The sequence below is a fragment of the Lissotriton vulgaris genome, chromosome 8 (assembly GCF_964263255.1).
Source record: "Lissotriton vulgaris chromosome 8, aLisVul1.2, whole genome shotgun sequence".
Classification (NCBI taxonomy): Eukaryota; Metazoa; Chordata; class Amphibia; order Caudata; family Salamandridae; genus Lissotriton; species Lissotriton vulgaris.
Window position 1 is genome coordinate 1,416,054,335 of NC_141696.1, and position 15,386 is coordinate 1,416,069,720.

The following is a 15,386-nucleotide window of genomic DNA, read 5'->3' on the forward strand; positions in this document are numbered from 1 at the left end:
GTTATGACAATTTGACTATAATGTTTTTTATCACCATTAAAAGACACATCAAATATGTTAATGGAGTTACATCCAACAAAAAACATACAGAGCAAACACATTAGCAGGCACAATGACGACACACATAATAAAATTTAGCAGTATTCACATCAATGTGCAAATTACAAATGCGCAAGTGCACTGCAAATTCCACAATTATTGCACAGACTAAGCTATGAAGGAACAACGAAGACACATCATGCTCTTACCATTGCTACCCTTATTCCTTACGACTTTAAGCTTGCTATTGGAAAAACTTTATCAAAGGAACCCTCTTTAAATGCAAAATATCCCTCCAGTTTAAGGTCTGCTGATCTTCAGCTTGCACTGATGAGCCTCTTGTAAAAACAACTACTCTTCAATTTCAATCTTTTGTAGAGACGGGCACTCTCTTTGATAATGCTCAAAACCAAAAGTAGACTTTGCATAGGAACTGAATAAGGAGCCATTTTGGGAATTTTGACACCGTTGATCATCCCTTACTCATGCCTTGATAGGCCATCCGCTCTATTCAGGGAGCTGTAGTCGGCTGTACGCAATCTTCCTTGAAAGTAGGACCCAACTGTTTTAGTGACCCCTTTTAGTTTCCAACCTGAGACAGTTAATTGGGTATTCCACAGGGTTGCTCTCTGTCTCTGCTTTATATTTGCATCCACTGGTCAATCTATTTTTCCAGTTCTATCTTACTTTCTTGTATTGCAGGTGACACCCAGATCATCTTTAGTGTTAATGAGGGAGATCTGAGTTCAGACAGATCCATGGAAGTGTTACCCTCTGCTTTAGATGCTGTCCGTAGCTTGATAAACCAGAATGTCTTTAACGTTGCCACACAAAGACCAAGATTATGTCAGTTCCCTACCATCCCAATTATTGGGACACAAAATAATGGTCTAATTCCATTGATCAGTGTTCCTCTCTGGAGGATAAATTCAGGCATCTAAGAATGATTCTGGACTTGTAGCTTTCCATTAGGCAGAGGGTGGTCGGGAGCGTGCACTCGCAAGAGTTAGTTACCAGTTCCGGACAAGGCTCAGGACCTACCAAAGTTTGGATCAAAGCGTAGGTCTGCATATAGGATTTCCCTGGAACATTGACAAGCAGCCATAAATTGCTTAGCAATTTTTATATATACATATATATATATATATATGTTTTTATTTATATAGCGCAAACTTGACCTGAAGGTGTCGGGTATCAGAGCGCTTTACACAAGCACCAGTAGCGTTACATGAGGACACATTCATTTTCTGTTAGGCACAGGGAGAGTAAGTGATTTACCCAGAATCACAGGATGTTCAGCGTCATTGCCAAGACGCGAACCCGGTTCCCCAGATTCAAGGTCGACCGGCCTAGCGTTAGGCCAAACTCTCTCCCCGAAATCCTCCCCTATTGGATTTCCTAAGAAAAAGATGTAAATAAAAAAGAGATGACGAGTCTAGTAAGAGTGTCCCTAATGTAATGAAGCCAAGGAATGCCTCCCCCTGGTCACAGGCTAAACAGTCTTCAATTACAGCTTTATTGATCGAGATTGCTTGCAATGCCATATCGCTATGTATAGATGCCCAAATTAATAGAGGTGCAAGCTTAATCTGACCCACGGCATATGCCAAAACCAGTTCTTGGTGAACTGCATAATGAGGGATGGACGTCGGAATCCCCAAAAGTCTTCTGCACACCCTATTCTCCTCAAGCTGTAAGAATTTCAGTCAGAATCCTAAGAGTTATAGCAGAAGATTCACAAGAAAACCGTCCATCACAACTATCAGGGCCAGGTGAATGGAAATGCGTACACGTTATATAGGCGTAGGGTACAAATGATCAAGTCCAAGTTCTACTCACCAGCCTTGATGTGAACATCCTGACTTCTGATTTTCCCTGAAGGATTTTCCGCTGTGCAATAGTAAGTATTGTCGTGGATTAAGTTATTAAAGCTTGAAGGTGGGAAGGGGAAGATTTGGAGAGTGCCATTAGGGTGGACGTGGCGGATCCCGGGAACATCGTAGATCTCCTCGCCCGTTGCTAGGTACCATCTGAGTGTCACCGGTGGGATCCCTGCTGCAGGACAGGGCACCAGCGTCCCTGTGGCGCTAGCGAACACTACCTCTTGCAAAGATGCATTGACAAAATATAAACTGGCGTGTAGATCTTCACTGAAAACTGTCAAGACAAAAAGAGAATTAAAGGTATTACATACCAGTCATTAATGTAATGCACACTTTATGTACTGCATATAAGGAGATAATACACAGTATGCATTCTTAGCTCCTTCATCACAGAAAGACAAGTCAGATTATTTAGAGCACTATATATGGTTACTGTTGGTATAAGGTATATTTACATTTTTAGGTTTACTTTGTTATTCTGTTGTTTTCTGAGCTACAGAAATCAGTTTGCTTTAGTCCATCGCTTGTATTGTTTCTTGCTTGAGTATGACTTATCTTCTACAGGAGTTTGTTGCACCGTTTGCTACTGTTCTACAGTATATTATTTCCTTTATTGCAATATGCAACTTCCTACAAAACAATATGCCTTAGTACATAGGGGACGATGTCTGTCTCTTTGCTAAAGCATGTCACATCCTTTGGTACACCAGGCAACAATCCTTGGAATTGTATGGCATACCCTGTTACACAGTTGCTCACATCAGTTGCTCCCAGACAGGATATTGGCCCTGATGTACAAAGCAGGCATGCAATAGCAAAGCCTATGATTCTTACATCATCTGGTTTCGACCACTAAAGGGTGGTTCTTCATGTCAAAAAAGTCAAAACGTTCTTTCAGACTCGTAAATTGACTAATGTGATCATTTCCAAATTGGTAATAGGAGGCTGCATGCAGGGGCGGCCTTAGGCATGTGCAAGCTGTGCACCTGCACAGGGCCACCAAATCCCAGGGGCCACCACGCCAATATATATCATTAATATAATAATCCTCTGAGTATGGATACATATTTGCGTGGCAGCCCCTGGCAGGGATTATGGCTGCCTCTGGCTCTGTTCCACTTCCAAACAGCCTGACCCCCCCCTCTTCACTGGCCTCTGTGCTCCGCCCCGCCCGAACCCCCTCTTCAGGGGCCCCTACCTACGCTCCCTGCCCATGGCCACCATGAGCCTAGAGCCGCCCCTGCTGCATGAAAGCAGCGCCCCTGTCCTATATCTGATTCGGAAAGCAATGCATCGATTGTTTATGACTGCAGTTGCTATCATAAACCACTGATGAGTTATGCTTCCCCTAGTTGGTCTGCATGAAGGGAATAGGATAGGTTCACTCAAAGAGGTCATTTCCCCTTGGGAATCGTGTTGGCAGCCTCTGGGAGAGTACCTGCTCCCTCTGAAGTGTTTTTTAGAGCATCATTGGTTTTTTTAAGAAAACAGGGCTGCTTTAAAAAGTGCACTTAGTGATGAACTGAACAGAATGGTGTCTGCTGTGCCTAGCAGGCCACCAACGCTGTGATTGCAGCCAATCACAGGGGTAGCAAATTGTGATCTGCCTAATGAATATTAATTAGGCAGGTTCTTTTGCAGCCCTGTACGATTTGGTAATTTGTGAACCAATCTATTGATACGTAGACCGGTACACAAAATACTATTCCAATCTCAAAAGTCAGTGTGCAAATTGCAACCACTTGTTGGGAATGGGATAGTAGTGCTTCAGGCCCATTGTTCATGATGAAACAATGTATTCTATTATCTAAAAATGATACCCTCTGTTACAATACACTTTATAAAATGCTGCAGCATAGCATATGTTTTGATGTGGTAAGAGATTCCTTATTGAATCCTGTGTTACTGTATGTCATCGTTGCTTTGTTGTTGTGCGGAATGTAGTCTTTTACAGTATGCAACAATTTTTTTACATCAAGTCATAACCTTAGCTGTGCTGTCATCTTTTGCTGCAGCTTGCCACAATAACAGACATATGGTAACTTACAGTGGAGTTGATCATTTGCCAGAGTTCACTGACTCCTTTAGGACAACGTGCCATATCTTAACTATGCAACCCACAGTCATTGCAATTCATAACTATATCTGCAGATAAAGCAGAGAGGGATTTGGCTCCTGGAGATATGTATGATTATAGATTTGCCCAATCACTGAGCTGCTGATGTCTGGTCCTCCCTCACCACTTCTGGGAGGACTTTTAGGGCAAGTTGATTAGGGAGCTGAAGCAAGAAGATGAACACAAAGACACGGCTGGCTTTCTTGCACTGGTTACATGGCCAGACCCATGTGGCACGCCCTGGAATAGCAGCTGAAGTTATGCTGGAACCTCTTTTTTGGTCTGGCTTTACTCACATGGTTAAGCTTGCATTGCCCCTCCCTCTGTTTTCTCCCACATGCTGGACAAGCTTTCAGCAGATGTTAGTTTACAGAGCATCAACTTCTCAACAATGTGTCACGTTAGGTTATGGTTTATTCTCACTGATTGCTTTACCTCTCTAGGCAGGTGGTGTTGATTTTAAAATTTTGATGTTGAACTCTTATACCTGTTATGCTTACCTTTTGTCCCATCTACAGGACGGACCACTCAACCTTCTGAAAGTCAGATATGTATGTAAATCAATTCTGGTACAACGAATGGCTCTTTACAGATGCACTTGCTAACCAAGCAAAGATTCTCCACACAACCTCTGGATCAGTATATAATGAACAGTCCTCACCACACACATTCAACACACTTCTGAAATACGACATTTGAGTTTTCATTGGACATCCCAAAAAGATCTGCAGCCCACATTTTCTATCAAACTAAATCAATTTTGGGTGGGGTTGAACAATGTGGTAGAACAATAAAAAGTGCACGACTTGGACATAGATGAGGTGTTTTTTTCCCCTTGTGCACAAATGGTGGATACTCCCGTCAGGCCCGGACTGGCCATAGCGGGCATCAGGCAATCCCCTGGTGCGCCGCAAGGGAGGGGGGCCGGTTTTGAGCCCCTGGGGGCCGATTTTGTTACAGGGTCGTTTTTAATCGGCCCTGCAACAAAATCGGCCGAGAACCAGCCCTAGCCCGGCCCTAGCAAAGCGCTCGGCGGCACCGCCAATCCCCCCCGAGTGGGGAGGGGGAGGGACGACGGGCGAGCACTTTGCCAGGGCCGGTTTTGGTTCCCAGTCCGGCCCTGACTCCCGTCAATACTGAAGTTCATGCATATTACTTTCCCACATAGTAAACACTAATGGCAAGCACAAGCCACACACTTGCGTTATCTGAAATGATATAATATTTTGAATGAAATTTTGCAAAGCCCAGGTATAACACCATACTGTTGTACCAGTTTCACACACATATTTTCTGGCTAATACCACATGTTACACAGACCCCTCTCACCATCAAGTGCACAGCACCATAGCCACATAATTAATGTAGTGCTACCAAATCAATGGTACAGTCAGAGACAACATCAACATACAACATAGAAACAGACAGATACATGTTTCATACGCCTAATGCTTACAACACATGGATTGTTGATCGCTTACCAAGGGAAGAAACACGCATAAAACACCACAAAGATCCTGCTCGACTGAACCGTTTTTTTCTTCCACAGTAACTTAAGCAAACCATTGTAAAACGAAACACTTAACACTCTCTGCTAACCCCACACGCAGACACCGTAATACATCTTCATGACTATCCAACAAGGATTCTTCTAGTTCCCCAGAAAAGGCTGTCAGATGAAGAAAGAACTAATGAGCTTTAAAAAAGTTTGACTGTGCTAAACTAGTACCATAAAAAAACACAGACATCTGCCTTGACTGGGACAGCTCAGTCAGGGTTGTTTCTCCAAGCCTTATGGTTGATTGGACAACCCAACCATAAGTTCATTAACTAATTCTGTGGCCTTGTGCTTGCACTTGTGGGTCAAGCACAATAAAATAAACTGCACCAAACGTTCGTCTGTTTTGTTATTTAAAACTGTAATTATAATAACAATCCACATTTGTAAAGCGCACAATCACCGGTAAGGGTCTCTAGGCACTGGGGGCCGTCTGGAAGATTAAGCAAGCTATTGCTCAGAGTCACATGGTGAATCTGTCTCCGGTGCCAGGGATCGAACCGTGATCCCCAAATTCCAGAGTCAGTCGCCCTAGCCGCGGCGCCACACCTCTTCCTCTATAGCTATTAGTATTATGCTGGAAACTGGAATGGAGTGGAGTGCAAAAAACAATGGATTTAACCCAGATCTGTTGCTGGGGGTAAAGGTTTGACTGGTTCAGCATTCCGTCCATCTGTTCTTTTTGCATTTGTCGCCCTAAGTGGGAAGGGTATGCCTAGATGTGGGTCCCATACTTGCTATGCTACCAGATTCCAGCTAGCCTGGCTGATGAGGGTGAAACCCCGAAACCGGTCTCAGCATGCTTGTGTTTGGTCCAGGAAAGACCTGGCCTGGCAGTTCGGGCTGAACTGTTGCCATGGGGAACAGGGTCAAGACTGATTTGCATATGGCTGGGTCTAAACTGGAAAGGTGTGGCATGCAAAAAAGGATGGATTTAACCCAGATCTGTGACTGGGGGTGAATATTTGATTGGTTCAGCATTCCGTCCATCATCTGTTCTTTTTTTCATTTGTCACCCTAAGTGGCAAGGGTATGCTTAGATGTGGGTCCCATGCTCGCTACGCCACCAGATTCAAGCTAGCCTGGCTGATGAGGGGTGAAACACACAAACCAGTACCAGGATGCCTGTTTCTCGTCCAGGGAAGACCTGGCCTGGCAGTTCAGGCTGGGTGTTCCCTTGAGGAGCAGGATCAAGACTGATTTACACATGGCTGGGTCTAAACTGGAATGGCGTGGCTTGCAAAGAAAAAATAGATTTAACCCAGATCTGTGACTGCGGGTGAATGTTTGATTGGTTCAACATTCCATCCATCACCTGTTCTTTTTGCATTTATCACCCTAATGCTTACTACACCACCACGTTCAAGCTAACCCGGCTGTTGAGTGGTGAAACCACGAAACCGGACCCAGCATACTTGTTTCTGGTCCAGGAATGACCTGGCCTCACAGTTAGGGCTGGAGTGTTCCCAGCGGGAGTAGGGTCAAGACTGATTTGTATATGGCTGGGTCTTAACTGGAATGGCGTGGTGTGCAAAAACAATTATGAATTAGCCCAGATTTGTGACTGGGGGTGAATGTTTGATTGGTTCAGCATTCCGTCCATCATCTGTTCTTTTTTTCATTATGCTCTTGTTTTGCTTCTAAACACTATAAACTATGGTTGGCAAAGACTTCCACTATAAAGTTTGCATTAAACTGTTATTCCATGTATTAATTTTATGTCATCTATATCAGGCCACAGTTGTGCGTGGAAGCGAGAACCCAAAGACCTAACATATTGCTCAAAGGCTGGCATTTTACATTATTATTGGCATGCACCCCTACAAAGGCTTCTCGGGCCAAAGGCCTGGATACTTGTAAATCTTGGAGTGCTGCACAAATACCATATTTTACATATCACTATCAGATTTAATCTATTATATTTAGCGTTCCAGTTTTATCAGCATGGTAATTGATAATCCAAGGTATTCCAAGATAAATACCGGAAATTCAGAGGTTCAAAGGAAATCACTCAAATGAAAAACATTGAAAATTGTTAATTGGTAAATTCGGAACACTATTTGCATGTGTAATGTAGAAACATCATGCTCTTCATATACTAGTCCTACCTCAAGAACTAAAGAATACACTCACGTTGCTCTGTGCTTATAGACAATTTAGACGATATCCTTGGCTTTGTTCCCATCTTTAACACAACCTCCAAATCCAACATGACAAGCATTAAATGTAGTGATGATCAAATTTAAGGTTTATTTTTTTAATTGTATCTGCAAGGTTTTGAGCAAAGATTGCTCTAAGTAAGGAGGACTATCCCAGTGTTCTTTTTTAAAGATTTTTCTTTCAAGTTTAAAAACAAAAGACATGTACAACATCATGTCAACAGTGTAAAATTGCAGCATTACCGCACAGTTACTATACACAGTTCCTGTGGACCTCGACCACACAACAATTGCGGGGATCGTTCCATCGTTTTGAAACTCATCCCAGGCCCACAGGCCCTGCAAATGTCTCCTAGAGCCATGCTCCGGAGCTCGCAAACCCTCGCTGAGCCCCATAATTTGCATTTAGCACTGGCATAACGAAACTCGAGGGCCCCCCCCTTCAAAGAATATGGAAGACCCCCTTCCGGGCTCACTCAGGAGCTCTCATGCCAGCATACTTTGCTGAGGGGCCCCCGCACTGCGGGGTTCCATGGGCCTTTGTTACGCCCCCGGCACTTAGGACTCTACATACACACTGCTGCTCCAGAGGACACTGGTCTGTGGCCCCTCTCCTCCTGTGCCTCGCCCACCCGCCGTTCCAGCATCGCCCCACAAAGCTCTAAGTCATGTTCTGCATGCTCGTCAACTCGCACCTTTTTTTGTCTAAATCACTATCCCAGTGTTACTACAGAAGTAGATGATGTTGGCTGCAAGTAGAAAGCGATTAGTAGTAGTGGAACCAGAAGATTTTAACAATATCTACCCGAGGGTGGCCAGGGATTCTTCAATGAGGACTTTGAGGGGCAGGATTACAGAAAATGTAGATTTTCAGGGTGGTGACAGAGTGAAGCAGGAAGGTGTGTGACTGGTTGGCCAGAGAATTTAATTACATTTTTGAACTTAGTCTTTGAATGCTGACACTGTACTCAGTGACACTTTGGATACATGCGATAGGGCTCTTTTACATTCCACCCTTTCCTAGAAGGGGGTTCAAGCAAAGACCAGAGACTGGGTCTGGACTTTATTTGAAGCCCATTGCCAAAGTGATTTTACCGACTGGATTTTCCCAGCCGTTTAGAAGCAGGATTGGTGTTCTTGCACCTGGATAATCTGGGTGTGGGAACGCTGGGTTACCTATAATTGAGAGGAGCTGGTATCCCACCCGGGGAGTATGAAAGATCAGCTGGCAGTAATTGATTAATTAAAGTAGACTTCTGTACAACAAACTACCACCATTCATACTGCCACACAGCATTCAATGTAGGGACGCTCTCCATCAGAATGCACATCATCATCATCATCATCAGAGAGCACAGCATCATCACAATCTTGCACAACAAGGCACATGTCCTCTTTGTGAGAAGAGACATTTTCTCTTTCGACCATATGAGAATGAAGTGTGAAAGAGGAAAATCAAGAAACAGAGCAAAGAGACTAAAGGATGCTACAGGCAGAGACAAAATCAATGATGGTCGTCCACCAAGCACAACAAGGTGGAGAACTAAAATGCCAGTTTTCCTGTGCACATGGCTACTGAGACACGACACAAGCAAGCCACCACAGTGTCTCGCTCAGGCAACACATGCCTATTATGAGATCCTGGCCTGTTTTATTATGCTCCACAAGCCCGTCGCTAGAAATAAATTGGTTTTCTGTATGTCCAGTTTTGGCATGAAGGCCAGATAAGCAAAGCAAACCCAGAGGAAATGTAGTAGATGATTTATGTATGCCCATCAACAAATAACAGCACAGTGAAATAAGGAAACGGGAAAGCATGCTCAATATAAGTAAATAAAGCCAATACTAAGACAAAGGTGAATGGGTTTTGTTCTAGGTTTCGAAATGATGATAGAAGCATGTGGAAATGTGTTTTGAACAAATGCCATACAGACATTAAGTATGCATTAGCCACAGACCTTCCCTTTAAAATACCCATGTTTGATCAGGTGTATCCATGCAGGGCATCCAAATTAATCTAACCTTTGAGGATGGGCAACAGAGGATTATCAAGGAGACTGTTATTGAGTATGAGGTCAAACTGGGCTCTCTGGGAAGAGGCTTGAAATGGTGGGACCTGGCCAGAGCCACATATATGCAAAGCCTGGGCTGGCTCAGTTAGGTAGGCATCTTATGTCTGAAAAGGCACCAAATTTAAAAAAAATCACAACAGAATGAAAGTAGGGAGCTCAAATCAGCTCTCAGATTTTTAGTGCAGCATGCATCGTCTGTGAGATGGAAAAACTGTGGGAATAATTTAACCTACACTGCAGTCATCAGCAGTAATACTGTTAGTGCTGTCTTACAAGCCTGAATTGATTTATATTTTGTTAAGTCATACTAGTGTCATGACAGTGCCTGAGCAGGTTCACCTTTGTACCAGCTATAGTTAGATGACATGTTCATACTGTCCCTTTAAAGCAAGCAGGGCAGAGCCTGGGTAGCAGACTTCAGTAAGTGAAATGGATGTGCAGTTCCTAAGGGGGCAAAGGGGGAGTGTACAGGTCTCTTATAGATTGCCCTCACGCACCCCGAAGGATGTCATGCTTCATCACTGAGCTGTGCTCCTCGTCGGGCCGGCACTGCAATGCCCGACGGGCACCCACGAAGGAGCTCTTTGCCAGAGATATTTTAAGAGACAGCCGTTGGGTGTGTGAGGGTATGTGGTCAGGGTAGTGAATTGAGTGTGCAAAGTGAGTTAAAATAGGTTTAGTACTGCCCTGTGTGGAACACATTTTATTCTGGGGGTGTCCTAACTTACAACAAATGTGTGAGCCCTGTCTGGAGTCCATGATCCTACAGGGTCTAGATAGTGTAAATGGACAATATGTTTCTCGCCTTCTGCCCCTAACGGGTCAATCGGCAATTCTTCAGGACCGGTGGGTAAAAAGGAGTTTAGTTATCCTAACTCTAACACTACGGCAAAGCCAGAGCTGAGTATTGTGTTGTCACCAGCGTTGTTCTTGGTGTTCCAGGACTGAGGACCTGGATTGTCGAGTCCCCTGGTAATGAGATCCGGTGCTGACGGGTCTGCAAAAAGAGCAACGCTGGTGACAAGACGGTACTCAGACCCTGCAGGATCATTGGCTCCAGACAGAGCTCACGCTTTTTTTGTTAAGTTAGTACACTCCCGGAATAAAATTTTATCCACACAGGGCAATACTTAACCTATTTTAACTCACTTTGCACACTCAATGCACTTCCCTGACCACATACCCTCATACACCCAACGGCTGTCTCTTAAAAGATCTCCAGCATTGCACCGCCGGCCCGACGAGGAGCACAGCCCATTGATGAAGCATGACATCCTTCGGGGTGTGTGAGGGCAATCTATAAGAGACCTGTACACTCCCCTTTCCCTCCTTAGAAACTGCACATCTGTTTCACTTACTTACCTTTTAGGAGCATTGTTCAGGACCTATTTAAAAAGCTCCTAGTTTCTCCTTTTTGATTAACCTCATCCGTGCGGTGCCGATTTACCCCCGGTGCTAGGCCCTAATGTAAATGGGTGTGGTCATGACGGAACGGTTCCGTCATGAGCACAGCGCTACCGATGCTCATGACGGAACCGTTCTGTCATGAGCATCGAAGGGGTTAACTAGCAGACTTCATCCCACAGTGAAAGTAAACAATCCCAAGATCTAAATTGACAAAGGGGGACACATTCAAAGCAGGTGGATTTCCGTACATTCATTATGCACTGAGCCTTACTCATGTTCACTCCCCTTATCCTTTGGCTCAACAACATTCATCACTCTCAGACTTTTTACTACTGACCTCAGACACATTGGGCATTACTCTTTACTTGTTTCACAGTATCAGGTTAATGAAACTTGGACACACTCTCTCCACATGGATTCCCGACGCAAACCAGACCACCAGGGAGCAATTGCATGCACACACTACAAATCATGCTAATTCTGTCTTTAGACGTTTTTCTTTTCTGCTCATGGGCTTTTATCCATATATAATTTGTTTAATATTTTTCATCCGCTAAGGACTAAAAGTAAAATTCTGTTGCTTTCCTCTTGGAAGCTCAAAAGGTGTTCCTCCTTTACAGCATAGACCAAACAAGCCACATACAATTGGTTTCCCAAATTGAATGTATATACTCTGCAACCAAGCAGTTCATCCATCCAAGATGCTCAGTGGCTTAGGGATTTTAGTTACCCCTATGGTATTGAATGTCGTGCTGCTTAAATTACACAAGCATTTTTCCCCAAGGTAAAATATTGCCCGGAGTTTGAGACTGTTTCCCTCTGGAAACTCCGATAGACAACCCCATCAGTAAAACAGATTCAAGACTTTTTTATCCCCCTCATGAAAACCACCCATGTAAAACACACGTGCATGTGTTTTTCTCTGCTACAGCACTCAGCACAACCATTAATGCCTCCGTTTTCTACAACAGCTAAGATCCTGCCACCAGTAAAATGCAAAGACACACCTAATCTAAAGATCACATCAAATGTGCATTATGGTCAACATCTACAATTCTTACATGCAAACTATAGAAGGAAAAATATGTCACATCCCCACTATCAGTTACATTGAATTTTTGAAAGACAGCTCTCCCACTGTTTTGCAATATAGGTAAGCACAATCTAAATACTGTTTCCATTGCTACTGTCCAGCAGTCACTCCCAACAACTAATTTTCTTCCCCGAAGTCATCAGCTACACGTTCTCTGTGATGCTTCTTTGCCCCATGTTACCCAATCATGACCAAGTGGTGCCACCCCAGTCCTGGTCCCTTTGAAATGGGCCTGAAGCTGCTCTGCCAAACCCAAACCCAAACTCATCAGAACCGACGTAATGCGACACAAAGCCTTGCAAAGTCTCGCCGCACAGTAGCCAGCCTCATCGGAAGCAACGCAGAGCAATTCCGAGCGTCAAAAAGCCTTGACACACTGTTGCCAGCTCATCGATACCGGCTCAAAGCGACGCAAGGCCACGCCAAGCTACGCTGCACAGCTCCCCGAAACTGATGCAAAGCAATGCAAAACCCTGCAAAGGCTAGCCACACAGCGTCATTGGAAATGACGCCAGCCGACGCAAAGTCTCGCAAAGCAACACTGCATAGATCTCGTGCCAGGATTTAAGGTACTTTGTTCAGTGGGCCTAACTGGGTAACCATTGTGATTGCTTGAAGTTGTGACTTTGTCCCGATCCAGCATGACCAGATATCCACAATTGACTATTTGTGGTTTTTGGTGCTATTTTCACTAAAATCTTTAAAATTGCGTATCTCCAGTTGTATCGATTGGACCTTTGTTGTTATTGTCTTGTTTTATGTATTAAAGAAGGTTCTATTTTCTAACTGCAATCCTGTTCTACTTACCCTCAGTCCTAATACAATCAGCCTGACTACCTCTTACAAGAATTACCTCCTGCGCTAACTCTAGTATCTACTCAGTTAGCTCGACCATACCACTGATGCCCCAGGCACGCGACACTTGACTTACTCCCTTCGCTCCTGTTAGGTCTGATGGCCAGAAGCAATTTACTTGGCCCTTTTGAACCTTGATCTCTCTAGTCTGCAAAGACATCTGAGAATGTAAACAAAGAAGCCACATACCAGGGTGAGCTCTCTAAGGCTTGACTTGTGCCCTGCCCTTCTCATCCCCACAAAAGCCAGGCATCCTTCTCCCCAGCCTGCTCACTGAATCCATGGCCTTATTTCCATTGAGCGGAGATGGGTGATTTTTGATGATTATTAGAGGTTGCGGAGGGATCTTTCTCTTCCATCTGAAACAAGGGACCCCTTTGCTCTCTGGGGATTGTCTACGGCCGAATGTTCCCTCATACACATAAGGTATTGAAAGGAAACAAAGAAAAGCACCGATACTACTAAAAGTAGTGCCTCCTGAATCTCCCTCCACTTAAGAAGTTGGCATTTATCCGCTTTCTAACGCGTTTTTATATGTTAATAGGCATCTCGGCAATGCTGGTTCGCAGAGCCTGCATTCCCATTAGGTTTCTGAAGGGGCCTTGTTACAGCCTCCTCAGCAATGCTCGGAAGCGATGAACTTTAAATGTCAGCCATTCTGCATGGAGGGGGCGCAGGTGCAGAGGCGCAGGAGGGGGAGGCTGCAGTGCCTGCCTGGGCACCTATTAATCAGCTGCGCCGATGTTACTAAAAATAACCCGCTTCATTCAGGCCAGCCAGGCTGCTTTGAAAAGGAATGCAGCCTGATTTCTGCAAACACCTATGCTGATGGAAATCGGTGCACCAACGCCGGGGATGCCTGGTCTCACCTTGGGGGTGCCCAGAAGGGACCATCTCACAGGGAAAGCCAGGGCTGGTTCCCCAGTGGTATACAGCGCCGGGACGCCTGCGGTGTGGGCAGCTGTGCGCTTTACAAGTATACCACATTTACATTTTTTTTTACCTCTTGTTGTGAACCGACGGTGGGAACACTTGTGCCACCTCATCATTTTAAAACCATGACCTTGGGCTGCTGTGTTCATTCCTGATGTACAGTTATCGTCATCATGCGCTGGCAAAGCCAATAGGCCTGACTGCAGTGTCCAAACTATGCCTACACAGGAGTACATACACAAATGTGCAGGCTACATGGCCCTGATTACGAGTCAGGCATGGCAGATGTACCATATGGCAATCCTCTCTGCCTGATCACCACTCCATTTTCCAGCGTACCAGAATACGGAGCTAAATGTACCGGCTGGTAATCGCAGGCAGTAAAATCGCACAGGTTTTGACTGCAATTGCGGCCAAGCCTCGTTCCATAGTCCCCACGCCAAAAGTATTCTTCCCTTTCCTCTAGTACCCTCCAAGCCCCTCTTCCTCCAGCCCCACAGAGAAGCAATTGCTCCTGTTTTCCACCAGCTCAGAGCAGGTGGTTAATAGGAACATTACGACATAGAGAATAGGGGATACCAATTGGAATTCCCCTAGGTAATTCCACATCTGCGCAGTTATTCCCCATTCTGCAGTTCTGAGTCATAATAGGTGGAGTTCCTTATGGAGATACCAGCCGGTAACTGTAATAGCATTCTTCAGAAACCTCCACAGGGTAATCAGGGGGCTTTGTGCCTCGCTGTGTGCATCCTGCCTCCTTCTCTGCCTGCTATGTCTGTGCCCCATTTTTTTTATTCCCCAAGTTGGTGGTGCTGCGTGGCACCAGCACTTCAAACTAGATACATAATAAAAACCAAAAAATAGGGGAACATAAAAGGACACAGACATAGAAGGCACAGAAAGAAAAAGTTGCTCCATTACAGGTCACAAATATCCATCCCTTATTTGTGCATCCATGTATTTATATATTCGCTAGGACATTAAAGACATACCTGTTTGCTTTGCCAATGCTTGTTGTCATTGTGTTGTGGTCTTTACATTTGATAAGTTCCTTCTTCAGTTTAGTTTGGGGAGAGTCCCTTAAGGTCAGGGTTTTGAAAAAGATGAATGTTTTCATTTTTCCCTCTAAAACTCAGTTTTGCAACTGAATTTTTGGAATCCTTAACATATTTCCATTATTATGGTCCACATTGCTTTTAAATAAAACACAAGTTGCTGGAATGCCTGAAAAGTAGTTGACATCATAGCTCTACATGAAAGCCTAGAGACTG

At 44.5% G+C, this 15,386-nt stretch overlaps 1 protein-coding gene across 1 annotated transcript in view; it reads right to left on the reverse strand.

The window, feature by feature from the left end:
• DSCAM (DS cell adhesion molecule) overlaps positions 1–15,386 on the reverse strand; it is a 985,823-nt gene that overhangs the window by 852,991 nt on the left and 117,446 nt on the right. Inside the window, exon 2 of the mRNA XM_086935432.1 lies at positions 1,879–2,196. Coding sequence (XP_086791558.1) covers positions 1,879–2,196 — 318 coding nt within the window. The remainder of the gene's footprint in view (positions 1–1,878; positions 2,197–15,386) is intronic.